The 22,880-nt window shown below is 50.6% G+C and overlaps 1 protein-coding gene across 7 annotated transcripts; it reads left to right on the top strand.

Moving 5' to 3' along the window:
• The first annotated feature begins 223 nt into the window (after window positions 1–223).
• DRAXIN (dorsal inhibitory axon guidance protein) lies at window positions 224–20,962 on the top strand. Of its 7 annotated transcripts, none has more exons than XM_084651437.1 (9): window positions 224–367; window positions 6,781–6,951; window positions 9,332–9,394; window positions 10,032–10,513; window positions 12,984–13,171; window positions 13,999–14,110; window positions 15,163–15,252; window positions 15,572–15,661; window positions 19,140–20,962. In XM_084651437.1, exons 2-9 carry the CDS (start codon window positions 6,944–6,946, stop codon window positions 19,250–19,252), a joined length of 1,146 nt encoding a protein of 381 aa, XP_084507563.1. In that variant the 5' UTR covers window positions 224–367; window positions 6,781–6,943; the 3' UTR covers window positions 19,253–20,962. The 7 variants fall into 7 exon arrangements, with proteins under 7 accessions (XP_084507563.1, XP_084507562.1, XP_084507564.1 ...); XM_084651436.1 differs by lacking the exon at window positions 224–367 and adding an exon at window positions 721–877; XM_084651438.1 differs by lacking the exon at window positions 224–367 and adding an exon at window positions 721–877 and having other exon boundaries at window positions 9,228–9,394.
• The last annotated feature ends 1,918 nt before the right edge of the window (window positions 20,963–22,880 follow it).

Genomic DNA, 22,880 nt, shown 5'->3' with positions numbered 1-22,880 from the left:
CTTTCTCTTCTCTTCTCCCTGCCAACACAGATGTCTTCAAATCAGGAGCTCGTGGGGGGGATTTCCCCCACTTTTACAGCCTAGTATGATGTGTGTGGGGGGGGGATCATCAAACAGCCTAACGACTCCCCCCTCCCCCTATTTGTTCCATCCCATTTGGCAGCAATGGAGACTAATCTCTTTGGGGACCGAGCCGGGGCTCGCGGGCGCGGGACAGACGCTCCCCCAGCTGAGCAGAGCCTTGATCTCATTGTGTCTTGCGGCTCGCTGCACCGTGAATCCGGAGGCGGCCCCAGTCCACTAGGACGCGCTGCGGGTGTGAACGGGGGCGGGAGCAGAGCCCCGGGCCGGCAGCGGCTGCAGGCAGGTGAGGCGTGGAGCTGTGCAGCCCCCCCCAGTCCCACCTGGCTCCTGAGCCTGGGGGACTTCCCTTCTCCTTCTCGCAGGCCTGGCATCAACTTCTCCCCCCGGGGGGCTCCCTCCTGCCTTTGTCTCCTTGCCTTTGTCTCCTTCTCTCTCTGGGGACCACCAGCTGGGGGAGCAGCCCCGCGGGGGCGCGCCGGGGCTCGGGAACGCGCACTCTCCCTTGCCTCCTATTGCAACGCCAGCCCTTGTGTATCTCCGCACCCCACCCCAGCTCTATTGCTAGCAGCTCCACCTGATCCCCCTACCCCGCCCCCCTTTCCGGACTGCGCCCCCCCCCCTCCCTCCCCGGGGCTTCCCAGCTCCTCTGCCGGCTCTGCACATTCCCCCACTGCCGCTCGCCTCGCCCTCCCCTGTCTCCTCCTCTTCTCGAGTGTGGACAGCCCCCCGAGCCAGGCAGATCGGCTGCTCCCTGCCCTTCCAGCTGACTCCAGAGCCGAGGAGCTGCAGACAGGTAGGCAGCGGATCTCTCCCTCCCTGCACCCCTGACCTTGTAGCTGGGCTCAGTCCTCTTCTCTGGGGCGGGGGCAGGGAATGGGCAGATTCTCTCGTCCTTTGGAGGCCCCCCCCCGCCCCTCACCCACACACCTTTCCTGCCCCTCACCCACACACCTTTCCTGCCCATCCCTCCCTCCCCGGCTGGGAGTGAATGACTGAGCCGCGGCATAAACCCCTCAACTTCCCGAGGCTGCCCCGACCCCGATCCCTTCCCCCTCTGGGGTTCAGCGCCCCGCATTCACAGCCCCTCTGGAGGGGGCTCCCCATCCCCCCCACACACCTGGGCTGCTCGGGATCCCGCTCCCCCATGCCACTCTCTGCTTTGGTCCAGGTAGCCTTTGCTGATTTCAGTTACAGCTGCTGATACTTGGGAAGGGGGAGGGCGGGGGGAGAGGTGACCCCTTTACATCATGTTCCTGCTTAGAATCTCCCGGACTGGGAGGAAGGGGGGGGCTCACGCTGCTGATCTCATGTTTTTGGTTGGTGCCAGTCTAAAGTCACTTTTAGCCAGAGATGGCTAAGCTCGGGGGAGGCAGCCAGGCAGCCTTCAGCTTTCATTGCGATTACATGATTCCTCTCATTAGTGCATTGTTTGATTTGCTGTTCAACCTCCCTGTGCCTGATTCCCCCCCGGATTTGTGGCTGGTGCAAAAGCTGTGGATGGAATGCAGCTTCATCCATTCAAAGGCACCTCAGGCCTGGTCTGTTCTGAGTCTGGTCGCTCACCGGGGTTTATTAGTTATTTCATTGCTTATTTCACACCCAGGCCCCTTGCCAACAGGGTTCGTTATTTCTGCTGTGGCGGGTTCCTCCGAGTCAGCATGATACAGTAACTATCATCTGCACAACAGATGCCAGTTATGTGCCTTACTGCAGGGCAAGAAGGTGGTGGGACTCAAGAACCTGAAATATTTATAAAGCATCCCCCGGATTAGGTCTGTCTAGCTAACTGATTGGGCCATGACTACTGGGGTCAGTCCTTACGATTAATCATCTGCTTGCCCTCCTCCCCATTCATGCTGAGAATCAGACACAGTTGCTGTTTCCCGGCTATTTTAAATCTTAATCACTTAGAGGCTCTGAGTCACTTTAAGATCCTGGTACTCCATTCACGTTGTCTTCCTGAGTTTGCTTGTTTTTGCTTTCCACCCTTTGTTTTCCTCCATTCAGTTATCCAGCTCCCTTTGCACCTAAGAGTAACCACACTGTCCCATTGATCCTAGACCTCTCCTCAGCTTGCATTTGCTCCATTGTGAAAAGTTACCAAGATGGAAAGCTTCTTTTTTCCTGGGGGGGGGGGGGGGTTAAGCTACTTTATTCACAGAGAAACACAGGCACACACCTCTCTCAATTGCTCCCTGATTGTCCTCTAATCTTCTTCTGCTGGTGAAAGTGGGACTGTGATTCTGAATTAAATGATTTTGGCATAAGCTATTGGCTTATTACAGCTGGTAATTCATCATATAGAATTTATGTGACATTCATCCAATTCATACCTGAAGTCTTCCATCAGCATAGAGTTTGGATGGAAATTGGTTTGTATTTTCATTACATTTCCCTTTTATAAACCTGTGCATTTCTCTTGTGAAATCTGATTTAAAAAATCAACACTTATCACCCAAGGAATAAGGTCAATATCTTGCTCTAAATGAGCTGATACATGGAGACAAATCCACCCCCTGAAATGATCAAGCATATTGGGTCAAATCCCCCCTGGTGTAACTCCACTGGGTGTTTTTTATCAGTTGGCTGAATGCTTTTCAGTGGCGTGCGTGGTGTGCTTTCCTATTGATCGTCCCCCATTTGTCACTCTGCTTTGTGCATGAAATTAGAGATTCTTCAGTGCCGTGGTGACAGCAAGTGACTATATCTTGGATGCTAATCTCTAACTCATTGCCATTTTAATCTCATTATTGGGAAGAGGAGACCCTGTTTGATAGCAGGTCACATGTCTCTCACCAATGATGGCTGTGTCAGCTGTTTTGTGAAGTCCCGGGGGAAAGCAGAGCAGAGGGCACTGTATATTCATCCAGGTGCCCCTCTTCCATTTCCGTACCATGTCCTATCTGTCTATTCTACCTTCTAGGACATTGGAGGCTCAGTCCTGCAACCCTTTTGATTCCTGTGAGTGCCATAGTTCTACTGACATCAGTAGGGTTACTCACATAAGTAAGAGTTATTCCCAAGGGTACGGGTTGCAGGATTGAGGCTCAAGGTAATAGGAAGGCAAGGCCCATCTCCAGCACCGCTCAGAGCCAAAGTGTAAAACCCTGGAGGCTAGTGGTGACCTGATGGCAAACATATAAATTTAAACCTCCTACAGTATGTGAGCTGCTGAAGATGGGATTTCTTGAGTAACTTTAGATGTGTGACACTGCATCTCTCATCAGGTCTCAGGAGGGCATCCCAGCTCTACCACTGACCTGCTGTGGCAAGCCACCAATGCCAACGTTTTCCAGTGGTCACTGATTTTCAGTGCTCCACTTGAGACACCATGAGGCCATCACAACCCCAGTGGGAGCTGTGGGTGCGCAAAACCCTAGAGACCTGATTTGCCCTGGGTTGCAGCTTGTGCAGTCATTCCTGCCAGTGCAAAGTGAACACGATGTGGACATAAAACCCTGCCCGTTTGGAATGGTAGTATTATACACTCACTTTGCATGAGGTTTCATGACGACCCAAGGTGCAGGACAGTGGAGAATCAGGCCCCTTTAAGGTGCCTTGAGTTGAGCATGCAAAAAGGGGGATACCCAGAATTAGGTGGCACTTTTGAAAATGTGGGTCTTACCCCTCTGTCCCTCTCTCCACCCATTAATAAAACAGGGGTAATCTTAAGGAGCTGCCTCTCAAGTGCATTGTGCAGCTAAGGTCCGTAAAGCACTCTGAGATCCTTCGATGAAAGGGGCCATGGCAATGCAAAGCATTTACATTAGCTGCTGTGGGCCAGGCAGCAGGGAGAGACCATCTCTGCCATCTAGGCTCAGCAAGAGGCTGCGTAGTGAGTGTGTGTGTGTGTATTTTTAGGTGTTACTGAGTATGAGGCAGGGGGCTGTGAAATGGGACAGGCATGTATTTTCCCAAAGCCCATTTGGTTCTGTGTCAGATTCACAACCCTTCCACAATCACAATATGGGCCAAACTCAGCCCTCATACAAATGAACTAAATTTCCCATGAACCCAAGGGGAGCTGTGAGTGTTTTGGGCATTGCTAAATTTGGCCCTGGGACTTTCTTCTGTGTAACAGCTTTTGCAGTAACTGTAAAATGCCACACCGGGTTAAATAATGACAGAGTGAGAAAGAAAGATTAGCAGGAGCTGCAGAGAAGAAGGCTCTTTCACCAAATTTGGTGACCAGGGACAAGGAGGAGCCCAGGGGTGGACAAATGAAGGGGGAGCAGGGTGGGGAGTGAGGAAATGAAGCAAGTTCATGGACTGTTTGGAAAAGGAGGAGGGCCGTTTTAAAGTGGATCCTGAAAGGAACAGAGTGACGTGTGCAGGAGGTTTGTGCTTCTTTGTTTACGCGAACTAGGTCTGAAAGAGGATGCCTGGGCTGTCAGCGCTGGTACAGAAGCTGTCCAGACAGAAAGCTCTTTACAAAATCGGTAACAGGAATATGCAAGAAATGCTCCAAGCCAGGGACGAGGCAAGGGGCATTTCCTATATCGGGGAGAGGGGTGTTTGAGATGAGTGCATATAAGTTGGGGATGCTGGTGAAGGGGAGAGAAACATGTGGATCTCTCCCCGGACTGCATATGAAGTTCCCTGCACTTGCCTGCAGAAATAGAAAACCACATGGAGAGAGCCCCAGCAGGGAAGAGAAACCTCATTTATCTGCACAATGCCATCCTCCTAACTCCAGCCCACACACTGTATGTCTGCTCGCGCAGACCAGAGCTTACCCATTCTATTCTCCTCCGGGCCCTTCACAGACCATCCGTCACCCCCTGGATCCTTCTTTACAGTGAGCCCTGGCACGGGGAGTTGGGATTCATTGTCCATCACGCCTGCCAGGCACGCAGGCAACACGCACAGATGATGCGGGAGACATGTACATTTGTCTGTCCCTGCAGCTTATGTTCCTCTATCTGGAGCGCAGTGAGAGCTGTGCCCTGTAGCACTCCCACAGCGAATTAAATTCCTTAAAGCCAGGGATAAATCTGGCCCAGAGTTTCTGTTCAATCCATTTTGATTCAGCCCTGGAGCACACAAGCTGGTTTCCTCTCTGCTGTCTGTCCAGCAAGAGTCCCAACATTCTTTGTTCATGGGCTCAGAGCTCCTGCTTCCCTTCCCCCCCACCCCACATCTTCCAGATATGGAGTGGGAGGCGGCAGGGGTGAGGAGGGAATTGTTAGATATTTGAATGAATTTGGCATTGGTCTGATGTCTTTGCTTTATCCGCGAGGAACCACCTTTAAGTTAGGGGCAGGAGATGGCTGCATTTCAGAGGCACTATAATTCCCTGGTTTCTCTCTGTCGTGACTACAAATGACAGAGCGCATTAGTGCCAATTACATGGGTGGTTTTTGTGCTACAGATCCCTGCCCACTCAGAACTGGTCTGAGCCCCAAAAAACTCATATTTTATATCAGCTACTGAACAGCCACTACTAACCCAAGTTGGATTCAAACTGGTGACCTAGAAGTGGAAGGCTCTGTAGCCCATTAATAATCCCCTGTCTGCACTGAGCATAGTTTTAGGACCATTAACAGGCTTGGTAGTATTTGCTTGAGACCCTTCACTCTGTTAGCGGGTGTTGATCCTGCAGGGAATGTTAAGTGGGTCCTGCTGATTCACTGAGGGAGGCGACTCATTACCCTGCCTGGATATAGAGGAGGCAGGGGTGACTCTCTAGAGGAAAGAGGATCTAGGGTGTGGGCCAAGCAGCACTGAAGGAGGAACCCTGGGAGCAGCCAAGCCTGGGGAAACTTTATAACCTTTGTTGATTAAGCCAGATCCCAGGAAGGAGGTGAACTTTTGTGTCTACACTATGTACAACTTTGTTTCAGAGCAGGTGCGTGAAGGCATCTCCTTGCAGGGCCAAATTCCGCTCTGACTTAACCCACCATGTGAACCTACTGAGGTCAATGCAGAATTTATCCTGTTATGAGGAGAGTGGAGTGGAGGTGTCAGACTGATGCTGGCTGCTATGTCTCTGACAGCGCAAGGGACTTGGTGAGAGGCTATGCTGGAGCTTGGTTTGGAGGGAGGAGGATCAGGAGCCAGACTGGCTGCTGATGGGAAGAGCAGCAGCGGGAGGCTGGAGAAGATGCAGACCGGTGTCCAAAACTAATGGGTTTGTCTGTGTAAAGCAAGGGATACTGCAGATGGGAAGGGAGAACTTGCAGACTATGCAGGAAAAGAGGATTGGGCCCAGGTAGATGGGAAGTAGAGGTAGCATCCGGATCTGGGCATAGGACTGGGTAAGGCAGAAGAGGATGCACTGTATGGAGGAGTCCCATGTTGACAAGGGGCATGGTAGGAGTTGCCCTTTAATGGAGCAGCAGTTCCATTAACTCGGGGCTGCTAGAATTTATGTGTTTGTCCTTAGAGCCATGCAGGCAGGAAAGCAGCATAAACACTTCTTAGCTCGTCTGATGACAGGTGCTGTATAATATAACGTATTTATTAACTGCATTATTATTGCAAACCTGTGCCCTCTTCCCCATGCCCACAGACCTAGTGCAGAGTGGAGGTATCACTCTGGCCCCTGCAAGATTCCAAACTGTATCGTGCCCTCAGGGAAGCTGCTAGGTCCAGGGTCTGTGCGCTTCACTTTCCCAGTTGGTGAAGAGCTGCAGTGAAGTTCACAACAGCATTTAGCCCTGCAGGGGTTTTCTGCATCTGATTCTTTGTCACCAGGTCCCCAGAAGAGCGCATGGCTGGGGTAATGTTCATGTGAAAAGCAAAGGCCTCGTGGCTGCACTAGTGATTGTGATGTGCGGCCCACGCTAGAGCAGCCTGTTTAATCCACTCTTGACACCTGCTGTTCCTTCCGCTTGGCATCCTCCCATTTCTCCTGTGGATGAGAAGGTGAGACACTGTTCCCAGTCCTCAGAATTCAGAGTTGCCAAGACCCAGCTGGTTTGCTCTAATTTAAAAAAACGATGAAATTGTTCTGGACAGAGAGATACTGTTTTTGCTCAACAATATTTATTGTTTCACTGGCCTTGGAGTAGGAACTGCAGATGCTTTGCTAAATGGATTCCAAGTTGTAACTCTAGATTTTGCATGAGCCAAAATGAAATGCGATTTTGTAGCATGACTCTGTTGGCAAATAAGATATTCCAGTGCCTCGCAAAGCAATTCGTAGACAAGCGGCTTTCCTTGGTCATTAGCAGCCCTAAATAAAGGCATGGGTTCTGTCTACATGAACATTGCTTGGGCCTGAACTTCCAGGGGAGGGGGGTTTTTCCCGATGGCAGTGGGAAAGTATGGAAGGGGTTGCCTCCTTCCATGCTCTAAAGACCCACGTGGAGTAACTGCAGGAAGGTTGTGGCCAAGCTTGCTGTGGAATGAATAAACAGGGCTTTCACTAGGGGACTGAAGAATTCCTTCTTATGAGCACATCAGTTGCAGAAAATCTGCATACAATCTGAATACAAAGAGAAGTAAATAATATTCCTTTGCCCTCGCCATTCCTTCTAAAGATCTCAAATGGCTTTACTGACTTAATAAGCCTCCCAATGCCAGTGACACAGTAGCCCCATTTCACAGATGCGGAGACTGAGGCAAGGAGCGGTGAAGTGACTTGCCCAAGGCCACAGAGTGGCAGAGTAGGGAACAGAACCCAAGAACAGCAGCCCAGAGTCCCAGTCCCAATTCCCTATACTGCACACGAGACAGCCCTCCCATCCTTGTCAGTCCAACAGATGACTGGAAGCATTTGTTTGCTGCCTGGCTACCCTTCAATGGAACACTTCCAGGGTTTACTCAGACCCTGCTTTTCTTTAGCATCCCTAGGGCAGCGCATGCTGGGCTCCTGGTAGCACCTCTGGAGCTGCCCTGCCCCAGGCCCATCGCCTGCCCTACAAGGCCACCGGCTGCTTCCCGTTCTGTTCATCTTGACATCTTCATCTCAAGCAAGCCAGCCATGAGGAGGCCCAGAATGCACGACAGCTGGTACTGTCCTTGGTACTGGCCAAAAGCCCCACCATTGCCCGTAGGAGCCAGGATCACATCTCTAGCTCCTCAGATGGCAGGAGGTAAAAGAGAAGGGTGGGGGGCTAGTCAGAAATCAAAGGGAGGCATCACCATTGATTAATGACCTTCATTTGCACATGAAACTGGAACCTCTCCTCCCCTGCAGGCCTTGCACGTGCTGCTGTGACCAAGGCTGGAATAGGATGAGGTAACCAAGGAGGAGGGACTCATTCATTGCCCGCCTTGAGCCTCTTAGAATCATAGAATCTCAGGGTTGGAAGGGACCCCAGAAGGTCATCTAGTCCAACCCCCTGCTCAAAGCAGGACCAATCCCCAACTAAATCAACCCAGCCAGGGCTTTGTCAAGCCTGACCTTAAAAACCTCTAAGGAAGGAGATTCCACCACCTCCCTAGGGAACCCATTCCAGTGCTTCACCACCCTCCTAGTGAAAAAGTTTTTCCTAATATCCAACCTAAACCTCCCCCACTGCAACTTGAGACCATTACTCCTTGTTCTGCTACCACTGAGAACAGCCTAGATTCATCTTCTTTGGAACCCCCTTTCAGGTAGTTGAAAGCACCTATCAAATCCCCCCTCATTCTTCTCTTCTGCAGACTAACTAATCCCAGTTCCCTCAGCCTCTACTCATAAGTCATGTGCTCCAGCCCCCACTCATTTTTGTTGCCCTCCACTAGACTCTTTCCAGTTTTTCCACATCCTTCTTGTAGTGTGGCGCCCAAAACTGGACACATGCTGTGTTCTCATTCAGTCCCGAATCTTGGCCTTCCTCCCACTCCATACTGCTGCAGTCCTGGCCTCCCCGCTACGCTCCATGTGCATCCAGTCTCAAGAACCCTCCTCCTTTGCTGCACTCCTGCCTGCATGTTATTGTCATTGAACCCTGATGTCCCAAGTGATGAGAGGTGAGGCTAAACTGCCAATGTGGGTTCTGGACTCCAACTTCCCCCAGAGGTCAGGGCTCTTCCTATCTGGTGAGGTTTGGTTTTGGAATGTTGGGCCGATGCTCAGTTTGACTGAAATCAAAGAAACTGCCCATTTATGCCATCTGAGGAGCAGGCCCAGGGCTCTAGCCTGGAATGTCCCCTGTACTTGTTGGTTCTCAAACTCACTCCTTATTCATGTTAAGTCAGCATTCCCTGAACAGGAGACTCTCTGTAGCACAGAGCAACTGCAGAGCCAGCGTTTTCCCACGTAACAGGCTCGTTGATCGGACAATGTCTTTCCTTTGGCTATTTTCCTTGATGCAAGATTTTGTGAAATGCAGGAGCTGCAAGGATTGCATTCTCTTTGCCAGGAGAAGACATTGAAGGGGTGAGTAAGTTCAGCATGTGATGATACTGCCTTCCGGGCACCCTCCTTCTGCTGCTCACCCTCTTAAGTCAGCAGTGTGACATAGAGGGAAGAGGGCAGGAGTGAGCGTCAGAGCACCTGGATTCTGTTCCCAGCTCTGCCAGTTTGTGATGTCGGCCAAAGCACTTAATTTCTTGGTGTCTCTCCCTGTTCCTCGAAAGGGGATCACAACACTTGGCAGTCTTTGTAAATCATGTTGAGAGCCTCAGATTAAAGCCATATTCAATTAAACTGAAAGGCAGAAGATTTCAAACAGATAAAAGGAGAGATGCTCTTTTTTTTCTTTTTTTTTGCATACTGCACGGTTGGCCTGTGGAACTCATTGCCACATGATAACATGGAGGCCAAGAGCCTAGCAGGGTTCAGACCAGGATGAGACTTTTATAAGGCTAACAAGAACATCCAGAGTGGTGCTATTAAGGGATAAAAATACAATCCCCCAAGGCTGGAGTGCAGCTGTGGGTCCAGTGAGTGTGCTGTGTTTAAAGGGCTGATCTCAATCCTGGTGTGGGAGCGGGGAAGATAGAAGGGGGTTTTGTGGGCTCTATAAGGCCTGGATTCTTTGATGAACTTGATGTTGATTATATGTTTATCTCAGGTGCAGCAAGGCGCCCAGGATTATGGCATCTTCCTCCTGCTCCTTGTCCCCTTTCTTTTTCTTCTGTGTCCTGGTTCTCTCTGATATCTGCCCAGTGGGCTCCTTGGACCCTGGCACCCAGGACAAAAACATCCCAGAGAATAACAACAACCTGCAAAACCAGGAGCTGTGGCAGCATCAGCCCCAAGCAGGGCACCACCGCAGGCCTGGTGGAGCCAAGAAGGACAGGGCCCATGGCATGCCTTCCAGAGGGCAGGTGTCTGGAGAGGAGGCCCTCAGGCTGGCAAGTGGGACTCCAGCAGGAGAGGACCAGGGAGCAGTCCAACGGCCTGCTGCCCTGAAGCAGCAGAAGGACGTGTTTCTGGGCTTTGAGTTCCCATATCCTGAGAGGGAGAACCAGTCCCCTGGGTCGGAGAGGGGGAAGAAGCAAAACCGGGAACACCGGCGGCACAGCCGCAGGGAGAGGCTGAAACAACACCGAGGTAGAAGACCCCAAAGGGACCTGGGTCTCCTGGCTGCTTCAGAGGGCAAAGTGTGTGTGTGTGTGTGGCTGGGGAGGGGCAGTGTGTGTGTGGGGGGAAGGTGGCTTTGGAGGGGCAGTGTGTGTGGAGAAGGGGCGGTGTGTGGGGAAGGTGGCTGGGGAGGGGAAATGTGGGAGCGAAGGGCAGTGTGTGTGCGGGGAGGGTCAGGGTGTGTGTGCGGGGGAAGGTGGCTGGGGAGGGGCAGTGTGTGTGGGGGGGAAGGTGGCTTTGGAGGGGCAGTGTGTGTGGGGAAGGAGCGGTGTGTAGGGGGAAGGTGGCTGGGGAGGGGAAATGTGGGAGCGAAGGGCAGTGTGTGTGCGGGGAGGGTCAGGGTGTGTGTGCGGGGGAAGGTGGCTGGGGAGGGGCGGTGTGTGTGGGGAAGGGGCGGTGTGTGGGGGGAAGGTGGCTGGGGAGGGGAAATGTGGGAGCGAAGGGCAGTGTGTGTGCAGGGAGGGTCAGGGTGTGTGTGGGGGGGAAGGTGGCTGGGGAGGGGCAGTGTGTGTGGGGGGGAAGGTGGCTGGGGAGGGGGCAGTGTGTGTGTGGGGAAGGGGCGGTGTGTGGGGAGAAGGTGGCTGGGGAGGGGAAATGTGGGAGCGAAGGGCAGTGTGTGTGCAGGGAGGGTCAGGGTGTGTGTGCGGGGGAAAGTGGCTGGGGAGGGGCAGTGTGTGTGTGTGGGGAAGGTGGCTTTGGAGGGGCAGTGTGTGTGGGGAAGGGGCGGTGTGTAGGGGGAAGGTGGCTGGGGAGGGGAAATGTGGGAGCGAAGGGCAGTGTGTGTGCGGGGAGGGTCAGGGTGTGTGTGCGGGGGAAGGTGGCTGGGGAGGGGCAGTGTGGGGGGGAGTGCATCAGGGTTGTGGGGGTGAGGGAGGAGGGTGATTGGGAATGGGCAGTGTGTGTGTGTAGAGGTGTACAGGGGCATGGGAGGGTGTCTTGGAGCAGTGTGCTTGGCTGGTGTGATCCGGTGCATGGGCATATGTACAAAATATGCACAAGAAAATGTGAAAACGTTGAAATCTCAGGTTGTAACAGTTCATTGCTGTTTTGTAAAAATGATCTGATTTTGGGAGGGAAGGAAACCCTGACATTTCATGGGGGTTGTGATGTTTTGGCCTTGTTTGGGGGTTTTATTGTTGTTGCTTTTCCTCAACTAGTCCGGTTTACAAACACATCTCAGCAATGTTCAAAACCTCCAATCTTGACCTTGGAACTTTACCAGAATTGAAAATCCATCCATCCATCCATACATGCATAAAGCAATTTTCATCCACATTATTTTTATTTATTTATTTAGCATCAAAACTTGAATTCTCACGATTTTCAGTCAAGCCAATTTAGCAAAGTTGTGTGAAACATAAATTTTGCAGGTGCAAAATTACACTAACAGAATTAAAAAGTCACTTTAAAGTAACAAGGGGGCTGCTTTGCCTCTCAGTTCAAGCTGTGTATATGCACGATTCCACGGGCCAGTTCCTCAGCTGCTGTAAATCAGCATCGCTCTGTTAGAGCTATTGCAGCTATGCCAATTTACACCAACTGAGAATTTGGCCTCTGATATTTCCCTGGGCTCACCTCAATCTCTTTCTGCCCTCCCTAAAAGAAAGAGCCCTTGGTTGCTTTCTTATGGGACTGACTGCTTCACACAAGGTCTAGGTGGGAGAACACAGAACACAGTAGCTGGTTTCAGGCAGTATTTTTCTCGGACAGTTGCTATCTTCCTGTGTAGACATAAATTTAACTTAAGGTGTAAATTTAAACTGATTTAATTAAACTTGTACAAAGGGCTGTGTGGACAGTCTTATGCCAGTTTATCTTAAACAGTCAGTTTGGAACAGATTTACACGGAACCAATATAAACTCCTCTCAAACCGAAATAAGTGTGTGCACACAGTGCTTTCTGGTGCTATATTGCTTTCAAACTGATTTAAATTCAACTATTACAGCTTACTAATGAAGGGTGGACTACTCAAAAGCACTCAGCCTTATTCTACTCCTATTGACCACAGTTGGCATTGGCTGAATCTCATAATATAGTTTTAAATCAGTGGCCATGCCCTGTTTCTTTCTATGGAATTCCCAGATAAGCTCTTCAGGGCAAAGGTTATTTTGTTCTGTTTGCACAGCACCAAGCACCCTCGGCTGCTGGGCCTCCTTGGCACTTCCACAACACAGATTATTAATAATAATAATTAATAAATAATAGTCTGTGTCAGCCCCTTCTGAACTTCTCCTGGGAGAGATAGATTTGGAGTGAGACGGATTTGAACTGCTTTTCCCACCCCACAGACCTTAAGGTCCAAGCGCATCTGATGTCTGTATCCAGATTCAAAGGCTGCAGGTGGTGTTGTGGTGTAACTATCCCCAGGGGAAATTCTGTGGCCCCTAGCAAGGAAAAGGATGAGGAAGATGATGTCATTGTCCTTGTCACCTTCTGTAGGCAAAGGCCCTGACCCTGAGCCAAGCTCATTGTATAAGAAGCCTGAAAACTTCGAGGGGCAGTTTCAAAACCTCCAGGTGGAGGAATTCACGGGTCTGGCTCCCACAGTGCTCCCCTTCACCATGCTGGAGACAGCAGTTTCTACTGAGGAACCACCAGCTCTTCCACCCACGTCCCTTCGGCCCCAGGTAAAGGTGCACCTGTTAAATGCACTGGACTCTCCACCACTGCAACTGGCTGGAATTTTCAAAGCAACCTAAGGGAGTTAGGTGCTGAGCTCCCCTAAGTCATGCTTGGTGGTGGTATAGAGGCTGATGGTGCCTTGCTATCCCCATCTGGAGCCAGCAGGATCCTGGGAGAGGAGACAGGTAGCTGCTTGGTGCCCCCATCTCCCTCACAATGATCAGCTCTCTACTGAAAAACACCCTCTCCCCAACCAGTGTGAGACCCCAAGACTTCCCCATGAGCTACAGTTCCCTCCTGCCCCTTTCAGGCATCTACTTTCCAGGTGTATTGTCTGACACAAAAGCTCTCCTAAAAAGTGCAGCTCCTTTCCTCGGAGACACCAGAGCACCTCCTCACTCAGGAAGATCTCCTCCCTTGATTGAGACATCTCTCCTCACCCCTGCTAGCCACTCAGCTTCCCAAAAGCGCCCTGGCATAGAACAAGAGCTCACTTTGAGAGACAGCATGTCCCAGTGGACCCAGGATAGGCCTAGAAGCCAGGAACTCAGGAATTCTTGCCCTGGGCTCTGTCACTGACTTGCTCTAGAGCCACAGGGTAGGATTTTCAGAAACACGCAGCATTGACCTAACTACTCCTGTTGAGGTCGCCAGGAGTTTAATCCTTGGCTTCACTGGGAACAGAGTGAGGCCAATGCTGAACAATCTGCGAAATGGGGGTAAAAATCCCCACTTCTGGGGGGTTAGTGTCCTTAAAGTACATGCTGAAATTTGCCTGCGGGGCCCTACAGAAGGGCATACTATTTACTGCTTTGCTTCTTGTCACCTGCAGGTCCGTGTCAGGCAAGATGGGGACGTGATGCCCACCCTGGATATGGCTCTGTTTGACTGGACAGATTATGAAGACCTCAAGCCAGAAATGTGGCCATCTGCCAAGAAAAAAGGTATCCAACTTCCATGGGACCTACTATTGCTACGTGTACCCTCCAACATCCCTCTCAGGCTTGGGGTTCCCAGCTATCCAGGAAACGGAAGGACAGACATGGGGGGCTGGGGAGTAGGAGAGACAGACAAAAAGCTTAAGTGGTCTTATTGCATCAGTTAGATTTTGCAGCTGATTATACCTAACACACCCCTGCTATGGCTGTACCCACAGGGCGTGCTTGTCAAGATGAGGATTAGCTTTATAAAGTTCCATTTCTCTATTGCCATGCAAAACGTACTGAATCCTTTGTCTACCACGAAGGGCATTTTGAGGGCATAAGGCATAGATTTGCCAACTTCTTCCTTTTATTTTATTATCTGACACACATTGTGCTCTAATCTGTTCGAGTCTCCATACTGAACGAACTACATCTCTGCTGTATCAAGTGATTTATCTGATATTGTCAGGTTCAGCTGGAAAGAGAACAGTGTTAGTGTCAATGGCTAAGGAATCTGTGATCATTTTTCAAGAGCTAATCCATTAATCTAGCCATTGAAAATATTGTTTTTATAACTATCTCCATTAGCTGGGGCTGATTCTTTTGACTCCTACTAAACCCTCCCTCTATCCGCTTGTATTTCATGTTCTGGAGCAATTTGCCCTGAGCTGGTCCAGAAGATGTGGTTTGGGTTAGGTTCAGGCCAAGGGAGATTTCAATAAGCAGCAAAGCCTGTGAGGAGCAGAGATGAGACTTGAACTGTAGAAGTTTGGATCCAGATCAGAACATCTCTCAAGTTTGAGGCTGTTTGGATCTAGGGATGGTTTGGTTCTGGGCCTACCTCTAGGAAGGAGTGCTGATCTCAGAAGCTTTCAAAGGCCTTCTGTTCCCCGTGAGCAGTGCGGGTGCTGGTCATTTGGACTAGTGAGAAGGAACATGGGAGAAGGTCAAAGTAGCTTAGCACCTACTAGAGAAATGCTGCTCCTTAACCACCCCATTTGGCAGGAAGGTTCAGGCTGCTGGAAAAGGTACAGCCCCATTGAATTCCATCAGTTATTTGCTCTTCTCCCTAGAGAAACACCGTAGTAAGAGCCCCAACAGTGGAAATGAAACCATGGCAGCTGAAGGAGAGCCATGTGACCATCACCTTGACTGCCTTCCAGGTGAGCACGAGCCTCATAAAAACAAATTTCATTCATTGCAGAGTTGGTTGCAGACTCTGGAGTGTTTGGAATCCAGCCCTGGATTCTGTGGCTGGGGTCGGGGGAGGGAGGGGTGACATCCCCCTCTAATTTATTCTAATTTTGAGAAATGGGTGGTGTGGCAAGGTGAGTGTGGAGTCTGCTGTGAACATCCATTTTCAGACAATGCACTGTGTCCTGGAGGAATTCCTGCTCAAGGCGGGTGCAGGTGGGGAGATAATTCAACAGCATTCTCTCTCCTTTTGACCATCTCTTGATGGCTCGCTCACTGTGTTGGCAGGATCCTGCTGTGACTTGCGTGAGCACCTCTGCAAACCGCACAATCGAGGCCTTAACAACAAATGTTACGACGACTGCATGTGCACTCAAGGTGAGTTCAGCTCATCACTGGTGGGAGACCCCCCAAGTCCTTGTTTTCTGTTTATCGCTGGTTCAGTGGCTGGCTACAGAGATTATAGCGGGGAAGTGGGGTCTAGCAGTTTGAGAGCCGGGACCCCTGAGCTCTAATCTTGTCTCTGCCATTAATTTACTACATGTCCATGGTCAAGTCATTTAATCTCTCTATTTCCTTACCTGCAAAGTAGGGAAATTAATCCCTCCATTCCAGTCTCGGCGGAGGAGTGTTAGCAATAATCCATTAATGTCTGTAAGGGGCTTTGAAGATGCACCGTGCTATATACTTTCTAGGTAGATTTTTCTCAGAGGTGTACATGGTAGCAGGATATTCTAGACCAAGGACCTTATTCAAACATGATGCTGCTCTAAATTGGCCTCAGGAGCATGCTTCTATGGAAATCCCAGTGGGGCTGCCCCAGGCCCTGTTTCATGTTTAGGCTGGTTAAGTTAATGACAAGTATGTCGATATCCCATGAGATACGGTGGTAGGATAAATTTGGAGTTGAGCGAAGCTCTGATCATATGTCAGGTTTCAGAGTAACAGCCGTGTTAGTCTGTATTCGCAAAAAGAAAAGGAGGACTTGTGGCACCTTAGAGACTAACCAATTTATTTGAGCATGAGCTTTTGTGAGCTACAGCTCACTTCGTCGGATGCATACCGTGGAAACTGCAGAAGACATTATATACACACAGAGACCATGAAACAATACTTCCTCCCACCCCACTGTCCTGCTGGTAATAGCTTATCTAAAGTGATCATCAAGTTGGGCCATTTCCAGCACAAATCCAGGTTTTCTCACCCTCTGCCCCCTCCCCCCCCCCCCAAACTCACTCTCCTGCTGGTAATAGCCCATCCAAAGTGACCACTCTCTTCACAATGTGTATGATAATCAAGGTGGGCCATTTCCTGCACAAATCCAGGTTCTCTCACCCCCCTCCAAAAACCACACACACAAACTCACTCTCCTGCTGGTAATAGCTTATCCAAAGTGACCATTCTCCCTACAATGTGCATGATAATCAAGGTGGGCCATTTCCAGCACAAATCCAGGTTTTCTCACCCCCCCACCCCCATACACACACAAACTCACTCTCCAGCTGGTAATAGCTTATCTAAAGTGATCATATGTGTTTTTCTTATGGGGGAACTGAATGGCCTGGGGGCATTGGTAATGAAATGCAGAATCTTTCCCCTCTTGGTAGACAGGCCTGAATGCAGCTCAGAGCAGTGGTATCCAAATACAAGTGCCATCTGTTCAGTGACCTGTGACATCAGTCTAGTTCCCAGTGGACAACTGCCCACATCATAAAATCCATCACTCAAAGGCAATTTTGTTGGCTGTCTCGTTGCAGAAGCCAGGGAGACTGAAGTCCCCTCTCACCCCTGAAAAGGTCTCTCTCTAGGGGAAGATTTCACTGCCCAACCTGTGCTGTCCCTGCTCTGTGGAGCAAAAGAGGGCTCTTGTTCCCAGGGCTGTCCACGCAGCACCTTCCAGCAATACCAAGGGCCAGCCCCTAAGTTAGCGTACCTCATTGTCTTCAGTGGAGCTACCTGGATTTGCACCAGCTGGCCCAACATTGTAATTACTGTGACAGACCCAGACCAGTGGGGTACAGGAGTCCAGTCGAAGGCAAATATACTGGCCACTAGATCAATAGTTTTCTGTTCCCTGAGTGACCAGAGCAGGAGCTGCCCTAGAGCAATCAGAAACCTACTAGAACCAATTAAGACAGGCAAGCTAATTAAGATACCTGGAGCCAATTAAGAACTTACTAGAATCAATTATGGCAGGCAGGCTCATCAGGACACCTGGTTTAAAAAGAACCTCCCATCAGTTTGTGAGGGGGCACACAGGGAGTGAGAAGGTATGCTGCTGGAGGACTGAGGAGTACAAGCGTGATCAGGCTTCAGGAGAAAGATCCTGCAGTGAGGATAAAGAAGGTGCTGGGTGAAGACCATGGGGAAGTAGCCCAGCTGTCACACAGCTGATACAGGGGACATTGTAGACAGCTGCTATCCATAGGGCCCTGGGCTGGAACCTGGTGTAGAGGGTGGCCCCGGGTTCCCCCCAACTCCTGATCGGACACAGGAGGAGTTGACCTGGTCTGTGAGAAACGCCAGAAGGGAAGGTCTAATTTGGAAAGGGATCTGGCCTGTTCCCGAGCCACTAGGTGGGACCCAGAGACTGCAGGGATTGTTCTCCATTTCCCCCATGCTGGCCAGTGACGAGGTTAGCTGAGTGGACGGCAGATTTGAGCCTCTAGCAGAAGCGGCCAAACTGAGGGCTGCCGTGAACCTCTGAGGCGAGCAAATCCACCCAAAAGCCCAGGACCCACCACGGCAGAGGAGGAACTTTGTCACAATACTTTCCTAGTTTGTAAAGCATGTTTCTGATTGACAAGAGGCTAACTAAGAAGAGGCACCAAAAGACAAATGTGCCATGTCCCAGCCACAGCTGAATTACTTGGGCAAATTCCCAGAGTGAAACACCCTGAGCTGTAGCTCATGAAAGCTCATGCTCAAATAAATTGGTTAGTCTCTAAGGTGCCACAAGTACTGCTTTTCTTTTTGCGAATACAGACTAACACGGCTGTTACTCTGAAACCCTTATTAGGAAGGCTGTTCATTGGTATCTTCTTAAAACAGAGGCTGCTTTCCCAGTATACAGATATTCTTCACCAAAGGCTACCTCAACCAGCATCACATATTCCCTACACTTTAGGACTTGATCCAAAACCCACAGAAGTCAATGGAAAGACTCCTATGGACTTCCGTGGGCTCTGGATCGGGCCCCAGTCACTGCTGTCAGAAGCCTCTGCCTCCTCTCGTGAAGTTTAAGAGCGATAAAGTAGCGAGGGGAGCTCCCCGACCATTGCTGCTATTACAGCCACACGTTAACCCTCATTTCCCAGTGGAGCGATCACTTAGACAGTAATAGGAAGTAATCGGGGGAGACCAAGCAAAACGTCCTACGGATTTTCCTTACTGTTGTCAGTGCGCTCTATGGAATTTCTGAAGAACCCGTGAAACGCTCTGTCAGCACCAATGAAATCTCAGCTATAAACAAGCAGACGTAGCCTTTGATCAGTGAGCTAAATAGAGACAAGAAAACAATAAGCCCTACGAGGCCCAATGCAGGGGATGGGACTTCTCTGCCATTCTGGTCCAAATGGCTCACCCAACGTTGTGTTCATGGGACAGTCCCCATTGTGGTGGGTTCTGCCATTGAGCCTGTGTGTCGCCATGAGTCACGTGCTCACTGCTGAGATTGCCTCCACTTCCCCTACTGTAAGATGAGGACCGGCCTAATTCCTTGAAAGCTCTATTCACCAGCACACACGCAGACTCCAGTACAATTCCGTGTGTGTGTGTGTGTCTATGCACGCACACCCAGATTACTCCCCAGAGCAGTTGGACCATCTCACACTCCTCATCTGTGTCTTCCATGCAGGGCTACGTTGCTACGCCAAATTTCACCGGAACCGAAGAGTGACCCGGAGGAAAGGGCGTTGTGTGGAGCCGGAGTCAGCCAGTGGTGATCAGGGATCTTTCATTAACGTGTAGAAGAGGGCAGAGATTCATTTCCAACCCGGAGGGTCAGGGATGAGTTATTTATAACTAGCAGTGGGGAGGGGTGGGGAAATTACCAAATGATTGAAGCTGCAGGCTCTGACTGGGCGAGGCCCCAATGAGACTGATTCTGATGATGAGATGAGGGTAGCTGTTCTCAACCTTTTCTATCCCAGGACCGCCCCCCGGACATCTCTCCCATCTTGCTGGGACCCCCTCTCCCATCTAGCAGAGGGATTGTGGTCCCCTGACACCTGTTCATGACCCTTGAGCTGAGAGCCTCTGAAACAGGGGAAAGGGGCCTTATATCCTCTCCGCTGAGAGGGAAAGAGAATCCAAGACTCTCCTCTCACTGCAGCTAAAGTTGCTTCCTTTAGGGCGAATGGAAGCCAGGGCTTAAGTCTTTCCCCTTGGTTATTTCTTGTGAGAAGACTGGGAGGAGCTCCCCTAGGAATCCTAGGTTCTGGGACAGGTGGGTGGGTGTCCTTGTTCTCTCCTGCTTGGAACCTATATGGGAGATCAGAGAAGATGACCAGGAAATTGGATACCCTGAGCCGGACCATTGCATGGGACATGCCCATTCTCTGCAGCCCTGAAATTCTTGCTTTCCCTATGGCTTATCGCCCACAGCCAGTCAGTCTCTTTTCTCTGCCTAGGACTGTGGGACAGTGATGCACAGCTAGGCAGTGCTTTAGTGATATCTCCTGCCACACACTAGACAAACACCTGCCTTCGCTGGTGACTCTGTCCAGAACCCTCACTTCAGTGTCTGTGTGGGGTAATTTGGAAGATAAGAACCTGAACCTCAGCCGGTGTATGTGGCTGCTGCTCCACTGACTTCAGGGGAGTTGGGCCCATTTTACACCCCACCTGAGGATCTGGGCCTAAATGTGCAGGTGATGAGTCACTGGATCTTAGATCTGTTCCTTGCTTTGCCAGAGACTCGCTGTGGGGCCAGGGTGAGTCACTCTACAGCTCTGTGCCTCTGTGTTTCCCCTTCCGTAAAATGGAGATATCTCCCTCCCTCCTTCAGTTCATTCATGTTGGTGACCCACTTTTCAGACCCTCAGGTGCACTGTGCTACAGAAGGGCAAAGTCTAGTTATTGCGGTTGGCGAGGGGTGCCAGCCGGCACGCTGCCTTTCAGAGGACCAGTTGCTCAGCATGCAGTCTGATCTGAGTGACCAGGCAGGTTCATGAGGGGGCTCTTGGCAAGAGGACTCCATTGGGGGCTGGTGCAGTTAGCCAGAGGGTCCGTCCCTGGAGTCAGCACCGCGGCATTGGGACACAGGGAGATGCTGGTTTTGCTTTTCTTCAACCAGCAGCCAAGGCTGGAAGGAGGGTCACCTAGCCATGAGGCCATGCCCTATTTTTATTCCCACTGCAGTTAGCAGACTATGCGTTCCCGAGGCTGTCCCCTCCCCATCCCTTCCTCTCTCTCCCATGGAGGACAAGCTGGTTGGGACGGGCTGAAGATAACATCCTGGCCTGCAGCTCTCACTCATTTGGTTCTCCTTTGGAGTGTGGGGTTTTTTAATTATTATTTTTAGGAGTTTTCTGGGGAAATGCAGTTTTCCTAGTGAACAGACAATAAAGTTTCTGGTGAAGGAAGGTGGGGCAGGGCTGTTACCTTGTAGTACATCCTGTGACGTGTTGCATGCGCATTTGATTGCGATGTAAATAAAGAGATGATAGTTAGCCTTTCCCCAACTCTTTCTGCTTCCTTGCCTGCCTCCATCCCTGGGACAGGAGCCCACCAGAGAGCCTTTGTGAGGCTAGGTCCATGACCTCTGAGGAACACCTAGGTGCTTCTGACAATGGTGCATAGGAATTGTGCTACTCTGGGGCTCCATCCAGTCCCATATACCATCTCCAGCATCAGGTGCTTCAGAAGAAGATTGGCAACCAGCCTGGCACTAGGCAGCTATGGAATAACCTGCCCACAGAGAAAGGTTTCTTCCCAACTCCCAATAGCTGGAGTCTGTCTTATGCTCTGACGTCTGAGGGTTTATAGTCCTTCCAATATTCTTTTTGTTGTTCTTGCCATTATAACTCTGGGTACGCTTGTTAGGCATATAAATGTCCAGTTCTTTTTTAAACCCTGCTAAGTTCGTGATCTCCATAATATCTTGTGGCAATGAGTTGCCCAGGCTAACTTCACTGTGGGAAAGAGTGGTGTTGGTTAGACAGTAGGTGTCATTCTCCCTGAGTCAGTACTGGGTCAGAAAGGTGACCACACGGCCCAGGACAGTCCCTTTTTTACGCCCTGTCCCTGCCATCCCAACATTTTTTTCGAAAGGAGGCATTTGCTCTTGCTGACTTGATCGGTTGGCGGAGCAAACAGGACAAGTACCCACTTTGGTCAAAGTGGGGTGCAGTGTGGAGGAACATGTGTGGGGCAAGCAGAGATGCCAGGCTCCCCTCCCTGCAGCGGGGGAGGCAGAGCTGGGGAGGGGAGGCAGCATTGCAGCTTTTGGGGGCGGGGAGCAGGATTCCGGGGAGCGGGGGCACAGCCTCCTGACGGCCCCTTCCCAGGGTTCTAGCCACGGGCAACAGTCTTGTGTGGGGAGAGGGGCACTCAGGCAACTGGCTCGGGGGGTCCTGTTTCTCTTTGGGAAATATGGTCACCCACCCCAGTGTGGCATGAAAAGGTTCTGGGTGGTTTGAGGTAATGTCTTGTGGCTGTAAAACCAAGATCTCAGCCCTTTTTGCAGGAGTGAGTAATTATATTCTACCTCCCTAACTTCCCTCTGCTGTTTCATCAGGATATGTTCGTCTCCATTTTCTGCCCTAAAATCTTGTGTAATCTTGCAGATTTCTTAGATCTGGCCCTTAGTTTGCTGATGACAACCATGTTCAAAACCTAGCTGATAGGGCTCTGCCAGGACACCTCTTTCCAACATGGTTGTTGCTAGTCTGATTGTGCCATGGGCCCCAATTCTGCCATGAGCTCTGCGGGCGCAGATCCCCGTGCGCTAGTGAAGCCCCGCCCCAGATAGCGGCGCTCTGTGTAGAGGAAGGGGTCTGCCCACATAGAGCTCACTGCAGGATGTGGGCCATAGTGTGTATTCCCTAGTGGGTGCAAATCATCATATCAAGCTGTAAGCAGATTCAAACAGCAGCAAACGCAGTGACAAATCACTGTGCTGTTAGGCTTTATGAGGGACCTCAGCCTCGCTTTTGTTTTCATAGATGCAATTAAGTGCGGGTGCAAAGAGCAGCATTTAGACAACCAGTTCCCTGGCTGGCAGGATTAGTTAGCTGTTTAAAGGTTACATTAGGCGATTAGTGCCTGCAAAAATGGATGCTGCTGTTCTAAATCAAGGGATACTGCTAGATCTATCACTCGGGTGTGGGGACAGGGGGAACAAAGAATCCACTGCAAAAAGATAAAAGCTTTCTAGATCAAGACATGATGTTAAGGGGATTGACTAGAAAAGTTCTACCCAGAGGTGAGCTTCAGCCTGCGGGCGCCGTGCTCAACTGACTTAGCATGAGATGGGAATGCAACCGCCTGATACCTGCACCAGTTCAAAACCTGCCTTCTGAATTACAGTGCAACTGAAGGAAAAGCTGTCAAGTAAATAACACCCCAAGCTGTTGAATTTGAGCCCAGCAGCATC

The sequence above is a fragment of the Lepidochelys olivacea genome, assembly GCF_965140295.1.
Source record: "Lepidochelys olivacea isolate rLepOli2 genome assembly, chromosome: 18".
In the NCBI taxonomy this organism is placed as follows: Eukaryota; Metazoa; Chordata; order Testudines; family Cheloniidae; genus Lepidochelys; species Lepidochelys olivacea.
This window is presented reverse-complemented; position numbering and strand designations above follow the sequence as displayed.